Genomic DNA, 8,185 nt, shown 5'->3' on the forward strand with positions numbered 1-8,185 from the left:
AGCAACAGAGGGAAACTAACAAATAAAAATATATCTTGCAAAACTAAAAACAGTTTCCGACTAGATATTCGTATGATAGCTATATAAGACAAGTTTGCATAGAAACATACAGACGCCTGTTGATACTGATCAAGAATATATATTATAAGCTTGGAGATGTCCTAAAACTTAAAACTTTAAGCTTATATAAAAAATGTCTGAAATACCAATTCCTACTTATTCTTACAATAATAGATAAAGAAATAAATTGAATCTATTAAGAGATATAGTTTGAATAGAAGACAATAAAAACATTTAAGAACCTACTAGCTGAAGGGAAGTGCAAGAGAAGTGAAAGGTTCCAAGAAGGTTTAAGAAAGGGTTAAGTAAGGTCGGTCGATTCGGTCGAGATTCTTCAAGCAATACTCTTGAAAATTGTCAACAATTTTTCGTGTTTTAACAGTTTTGTATGTCAAAAATCATAGTTATACGGAGAAAGCCGATTTCTGCCAAAGGGCACATAGGTATATTTTAGGAGAGAATGTCGTATATCAGCTATCGTCATTTTAATGGTCGCACCATCGCATTTACCGAGGACAATGTCGAGGTAAAGAAACTCTTTTTGCAGCGTGTGCCATTTAAGATGCGTACAGAAACGTTGCAGACATACTTTTCCTATTTTGGAAAAGTGCTGCATGTAGAATTAATTGAGAAACCGCGCAAAAAAAAATTCAAATTTGGTTATGTGCTGTTCGAGAGCTCTCGCGATGCCGCCGATGTTCTGCTCAAGGAAATGCATTTGATAAACGATCGTCTCATCAAGCTGGAGCCGTATCATAGCTGGGGTCAGCCAGCAGTCGAGAATGTTGAGCCCATACAGGAAGGGTCGCCCATTAGAAAGCTAAACGATGATTGCCTGTATAGAATATATCGATATCTATCGCTTACCGATCAACTGAATCTGGCACGTGCTCTGAAGCGTTGCCCCCCGCTATACAGCTCCATTAACCTGGGCACCTTCAAGAGTATCAGCCTGTGGGATATGCACGACTTTTTCGTGCTCTTTGGCTATAAACTAAACCAAATTGTTGGCCAAATACCGCGTAATCGTTACCGGCGTCTAATTGAATTTGTTAGCACGCATTGCCACAATCTCAGGGTCCTGCGCATCACCAATAGTCCTCTAACCGTGTCCAATACGTACAAGCTGGTGGGCCATCTTCATCAGCTGCAGGAGCTGAAGCTGTCCAATTGTGATTTAATTGATGATTGCCTGCCATCACTGACAGGTCTGCATAAGCTCAAGAAACTGGATCTGTGCTATAATGACATGTTGACGGGACTGCTTATGGATAAGCTGCCCAGCTCCATAGAGTCGCTGAATCTTTTGTACTGTATCGATGTCGAGTCCATGTTCTTGCCCAGAATTTGCAGTGCCCTGCCGCAACTGAAGGAACTGGGCATCAGAGCTTTGCTCACCGAGCACACAAATGTGTTTCAAGAATTGGCGAACGGCCATTGCTGTGACAAGCTGGAGACAATCACTCTGCAGACCGAAGCCTCTTTTGACCTACAGTTTCATTTGGAGTATCTGGCCAAGCTGCCGGGCCTCAAGAAGCTAATCATGTACGAAAGGCCCACACTTATGCTGCTGCAGTGGCTCGTGGCGCATAAGTCCGAGCAGCTAATCCATCTGGAGAACAATTCAAGGATCTCCCTTGATGCCCAGCAAATGGCGCTGATTGCTCAACTGAATGCACTGCGCATTCTCGCTCTGCCCAATAACATTGATATCGACGATGACGTCATGGCCAAGCTGTGCAATCTGCAACACTTGGAGGAGATTCATCTGCAGGGCTGCAAGAAAATCACAGATCAGGCGGTGCTGCGTTTGCTGCTCAGCTGCAGCAAGCTGCATGTGCTGCATCTGGAACGTTGTAGACTCCTTTCTGGCCAGCTCATCCATCGCATCATCGACGAGCTGCGTGAACTGTGTCGCCTCCAGCTCAATTGTCGTCAACTGCCAGTTAAATTGTATTTCTTTGGCGCAAAGTTTAATGATTTTATGCTAAAGCATTCGGATGTACGAGCTGCCAGCGATATGGTCGACATTGAACTGACCCGTTGTCCATATTGGTAATATCGTCAGCAACTGGCCGGGTTGAGGTGCTTACCCTTGTTGGCCAGCTGTTGGAAGGCAAAAAGAACATTGTATCAAATAGCCATGATATGCATATATTTTTAGGCGTGCCCACATTAGTTTCAATATTTTATAAACTGAATATATTCTCATATTAATATACCCTTCATTATTTCACTTTTAGCTATAAGAACAGAACGCAAAAATCGTTTATAGTTAAAAAAGTACATTGCGTATGTATTTTGATTTTATAGTCTCTTGGGATCTGATACGTTTGCACAAATTGTAGAAGATTCTCGCCTCTTTAAATGACAAACAAATATTTTAATAGCTCTGATTATCAATAATGCATATCGTAAAAGAACTCTTTTGTGCAAGCTTATAGCTAACTTTATAATATTAGTTTCCCAGTCATATTCTCTGAATCGGAACGAGCAGCTGCAAAGGCAATAATAAAAATAATTCGCTAAGCTTGCTGGGCAAATAGAAGCCAGGAGCTTAACAAAATGACCAAGGTTATGCATATATTAAGGATAAACATAACTTTTACGGAAATTATAATTAAACGACGCTCCTGAATCAAGAGTTGCGTCGCGTCGCTGGGAGAAGAGTTGAGTCGAGTCGAGTGGAGAGTTCAAAAGTTGGGAAAGCGCCGCACGCGGAATAGTTTTCTAATTAACTGTGAACTATGCGCAGCACAGAAAAGACGCACAGCAATAGTAAAAGAGAAATGCATAGAGAAAGAGCGAGAGAAAATGTGAGAATGTGAGAGAGAGAGAGAGAGAGAGAAATAGAGATAGAGAGATAGAGGGTGTCCAGTGTGAAGCGGGCAACTAGCTGGTTGCTCGGTGAGATAAACCGTGAAATCTCATGAATTAACTGTGCCAACTTTTGGCTCCTGGCTGCCACACGAAACTATTTGAAAAGAAAGACAATTGCAGTTGGCTAGAGCAGGGGGTTGCGGCACATGCGGCGAATGAACGCAGTGGGAAGGGGGGGGACAGCGGGATGGTGACGGCAACGGCGACAGTTACTCCACAAATGATTTAGTTGCGGCGGAAAGCGAAACGTCGCCAACAAACAACTCGAGTGCGAGCTTGTGTGCCCGCCATTGTACCGGAAATGCCGCACAAATGAGAACTGGAAGTGGAAGGAAGTTGACAGGCATGGGCGACAACGGGCAACTGGGCGACCGAGCAACTGGGTGTCCCTCTCAGTCCCTGCAGGGCAACACGGCAACGTGCGAGGCGTCAACATTGTCACATGACAGGTCGACGCAACACCAGACAGTTCGTGGCGCGTTCGGCACTGGCTCTTACTCAGACTGTGACGCTGGCAGCTTCTCCGCTGGGTCGCTCCTCTAATTAGCTGCAGTAATGGCATGTCAACAGGGCCGAGCATGGCATCAACTTGCAAGCTCTGGCCCAAGACGGCGACAGCAGCTGCTCCTCCTGCATTTCTTGCAGCTCCTACAGCTGCTGTTGGAGTGTAACTGGAGACAGGCGCCACTTTTCCCATGGCACCCATCCAGACTGTGATATGCGCCTCTTAACCCATTTTACTCAGCGAAAACGCTTCAGGAAATTAAACACAAACTATAAACAGTGGCGAAAGCATTCTTAAGAAAATATGTATTAAGTTCCCCAAGCATCCGAACTACTAGCTCTGCGCTTCATCAGCACATAAAACAGTTCTCGGTTTTAAGACACGAAAATTCTGCCGCTCCTTTTTGTTCTGGCGTTCCTTTTTATACTGTAGGTATTTATTGCGCTCTGTTGCTTACTCAAGCATATTTTATGACAAAAAATATATTTATAATAAAATAAATATTACTAAAAATTATCATGACCTAAATAGGTATTTATTTAATAAGAAGAAGTAATATAAACTCATTAACCTTACTATTTACTGAAACAAAAGAAATGTTTCTTTTTGTGACAAGCTGATATTTTCGAGCTTATCATAAAATAGAATAGAATAGAATTTTTAAGCAAGTTTAATATTCAACATTCATTTCAAATATTCTCCATGTTAACAAGCCCATTTGTTAGGTGTTCAACTTGCACCTCATCCAATTGCATTTGCATTTTGCATTTTGCGGTTACCTTGCACAATCGACCTATTGAAATTTTCGCGATTTTTCCCGGAACATTCAAATTTGGCAGCGTTTTTTCTCATTTGACATAAATAATTGGCGCATAATGAGCATAAGTTGAAGCAAATTACAGCGCGTGTGCCTCGAACGCTAAGCAGATGGGTGGTTGGGCGTAGCCACGCCCTGTGGCGCCTCGAGGCATTGGTCGACGGAGGGGAAGGGCCAAAAAAAACTTAAAAATATGTTCGGGCTGTGTGCGGGAGGATATTTAAGGCGGAAGGAGTGTGAGCAGGCTGTGGCAGGTTAGGGCCAAGGCAAAAAAGCGCAAGCTTTAGATATCAGCTTTCATTCTTGAAGCTGTGTGTATGTGTGTGTGTGTGTGTGTGTGTGTGTGTGTGTGTGTGTGTGTGGGTGTTCTTTTTATCGTCCTGGTGTTGGTCCTGTTACTGGCACAGTTTTTGCGCTATTTTTGCTGCGCTCTGCTTCTTGTTAAGCTTTGCCAACGTTTTTCTTTAATTATTCAAAAGATAATTACACTAAAAATTTTTTGTCATTTGCAAAACGGCGTCGCGCCATCCCCAAGTAACCCAACTTACAGCACAAAATCTATAGACGCTCTTTTTTTTTCCCACTCCTTTTGCCATATACATACATATATATTTCTTTTTATTTCTTATTTTCAGATTTGGTTATTTTTCTTATTTTTTTTTTTTTTTTGGAGAAAGTTTGCAACTTGCAGCCGAGCGCTAAAAATGCTATTTTTATTTTTGCCTCTCATAATTGCCAGCCAAGCAAATGGCGACAAAGAGAGATAGCTAGAGAGATTGGAAGAGAGCGAGAGAGGGAGAGAGAGAGAGAGAGAGAGAGAGAGAGAGAGAGAGAGAGAGAATCTCGTTGCCGGCGCCGGATGCCAGCGGAAAGTTTAAGGAAACGCAGCCCAGATACGAATACAAGCGGTTTGGCACATAAGATACAGATACCCCCAGCGGTACGACAATCACATATGCTATATAAAACATGGCTTGCAAAAAGAGTGTGGGAATGGTTAAAAAAAAAGAGACTGCTGCCATTTTCATGGCTTTAAAATATCTTGAGTTTAAATATGATTCATGCTGAATATGTGCGCAAAATGTGCGAATGAGAAAGTTTCGGAATATTTAAGGGTAAGTGGAAAGAAAATCGCTTTTTTGTTAATAATATAATTATAAAAATATGCTAATTTGACAAAATGGGAACTCAACTACTTAAATATGTAAAAAAATAAATATGGGGAAATCTGAAAAAGAACAGGCTGTTTCTCAGCAAACATAAATAAAACTTAAAAAAATTCTTAAAAATTATCTGGCATATTTTAAAGTATGCGTAAGTGAAAAACTCACCATAAATATGTTTTCAATTTGGACTCAAAGAATTAAATTAAATATTCACAGTTTGTACATTTTGCTAGCTCGCTCGCTCGTTTCACCTGCAAATGTCTATAAATCGTTGGACTTGGCAGATTATTTGTGGGCCCTGTTTAGTTGATATATGGCTTTTGATTATATACCCAGCGTTGCAAAGCCGTATCGAGCATTTTGTTCAGTGAGGCCAATCACATTATGAAGGCAACCAATTTTAATTACGACCATTGCAACAACAATCTGCTCGAGAGAAAGTAAGGAAAAAAAATCAAGTTGAGCAACAACATTTAATGGGCGAAATGTCAGCTAATGCCTGAGCCAAAAACTCATTTAGCGTTAAAGTAATTACAATTTATAGGCCACAAAAATCCGTAACACAACATAAATCCAAATGAACGCGCAATGCGACTACCTCAAACCAGCTCCCATCCCTCACCAACATTACACTCTGCCCGCCATCGTTCCGCATGCCTGGCCGCATGGAGTTAAATAATTTTTAACCACACTCACAAAAGTCACAGAGCAAGCGGCGACACCTGACAGCGTTGCCCTCCTTCTGCCGCAGCCCCACTCATTTGCCGCGCCCCTTCATATTGTGTCTTTATTACACGGGCGAAGGTAACGCGCGATAAATAAATAAATAAATGCCGCCTAACAAGCCGCAAGCAGGCGAAATTTGTTGCAATTCATTGACTTGGCGCACAGGCGCAAACATAAATTCCGTTGCCCTCTCCCCACCGCGTCGCGTTGCTGTCCTCCCCCCACCCTAATCGCAGAGCCAGTAAAATATCGACAACAGCAGCTACAGCAACACCTTGTAAATATATTCGACTGCCATTGCCTCTAAAAGGGCGAGGGGTGGCATATGTGGCATATGGGTGACATATGCTGGGCCATGCCATCAACGTTGGCAATGAGCTCAGCAATATGGGAAAACGAAAAAAAGCATTGCCTACATATGGGCGCAGCATTTGGCAGCGCGATAAAAATTCAAGAAAATCAAGTAAAAATAATATTGAAAGAAAAATCGGTAAATATGGTTTAGGTTTACTTAGCAATGCCCTATCTCTCTCTTTCTCCCTTTTGTCTATCCCTCTCTCTTTTTTTCACTTTCTCTATATTTCTTCATGTATGTCTCTCCTTCTAAGTCTCTCTCTCTCCCTCTTTCTCACGCTCGCTCGCTCTATCTTGAATCGCTATTCTCTCTCTCTCTCTGCCTATATCTCTCTCTATTTATCTATTCATTCTCTCTTTCTCTCCCTTTCTTCTTCACTCTCTCTTTATCTTTATCTTTCTGTCTCTATCTATCGCTTTCTTCATTTCCTTATCTCTCTCTCTCTCTCTCTCTCAGTTCCAATATTTATTCTGTAACGTAAATGTAAAATACTATAAAAACGCACATTTTAGCTAGCTGGCGAAAATAGTTAAGAAAAATATATGGCCATATTTGATTTCAGTTAAAAATTTAATTTTTTGGCTTAAATTTTCTTAAGAAATAAATTTAACTCACATGCCACATAAGTTGTATTAAGAGCCTTATATATTATGAATGAAAAACCCACGCTTCAGCTTGTGTTCATTTAGAAATGGTTCAAGCCAACAAGAAAAAAATAGGGATAATTATTCTGCTCTTTTTTGGGGTTCACCCTGAATAAACTTTAGTTCACCTCTTACGCTCGACTATACCTTGGCTAGTTTATTTCTTGCCCACTAAATACGCACATTAGCCAAGTCCTGGTCCAGCACGCAGCTAATCTACCCACTTCAAGCGTTTTATGTGTGTGAAAGAAAGGCAAGCGAACTGACAGCAGCTCAAGGGCAGCTGTCGGCTTTTTGTACACCAGCTTGTTGTCGCCTCAGCCGGCGGGGGACGCGAGATGGTGCGGGCCCGCGAGTCAGCGCGACCTGTGACCTTCCGTGGGGACAGTTTGGAGGTAGTTTGGGCGTCGGCACTATTTATCTGCCAGACAGACGGCAAGAGCAAATTGAAGGCCGCTTTGTTGCTGCGCTCGGGTCAACAAATCGGTCGCTTTAGCTGTTTATCCTGCCAGCAAGGATGCAAATTGAAAAATCTATCAAAGAGCTTAATCGACTGCACCTTCTTGTAATTCTAGCTTCGCTTTTTCTTATTTTTTTTCATAGTTTTTCTTCTATACTCTAACCCAACCCACGTGCCACCACCCACCGCCCACCGCCCACCTGCACCTGGCTAGCTGGCTGTTTTAACGCCTCGTTGCATAGCGACGCCCCGCAGAAGGACAAACAGGAGCTGGACCGCCCGCCGTCAAGCAAAATGCTGCTCGTTGTTCTTGCGCACAGTTGACATGCTCACCGACGACTAGTTTCTAAACTTTTCTTGCCCATTGTTCAAAGTTTTGCTGTCGCTGCCGTCGCTTGTGCTGGCGAATTCAGAGATTAGTCTTCCACTTGGCTAAATCTACAGCAGTGGGCAAAAGTTATGGCCATGGCAGCACCATGGCCAGTTATGCCATAAAGCAAGCCGACTACTACGATACCTGCCCACAGCCAGCGTTTCCACCACTCTTGGCCCCGGCCTACGTTGCCTTACAT

General features: G+C 42.5%; 1 protein-coding gene across 1 annotated transcript; it reads left to right on the forward strand.

Moving 5' to 3' along the window:
- Nucleotides 1-520: 520 nt before the first annotated feature.
- LOC6628496 (uncharacterized) lies at nucleotides 521-2,119 on the forward strand. Its single transcript, XM_002051455.1, has one exon. It carries the CDS (start codon nucleotides 521-523, stop codon nucleotides 2,117-2,119), a length of 1,599 nt encoding a protein of 532 aa, XP_002051491.1.
- The last annotated feature ends 6,066 nt before the right edge of the window (nucleotides 2,120-8,185 follow it).

Source organism: Drosophila virilis, chromosome 4 (genome assembly GCF_030788295.1).
Source record: "Drosophila virilis strain 15010-1051.87 chromosome 4, Dvir_AGI_RSII-ME, whole genome shotgun sequence".
Lineage (NCBI taxonomy): Eukaryota > Metazoa > Arthropoda > Insecta > Diptera > Drosophilidae > Drosophila > Drosophila virilis.

What these genes read in the sequence shown, in the direction of transcription:
- LOC6628496 (XM_002051455.1), top strand. Translation starts at nt 521, where the DNA reads ATGTCGTATATCAGCTATCGTCATTTTAATGGTCGCACCATCGCATTT.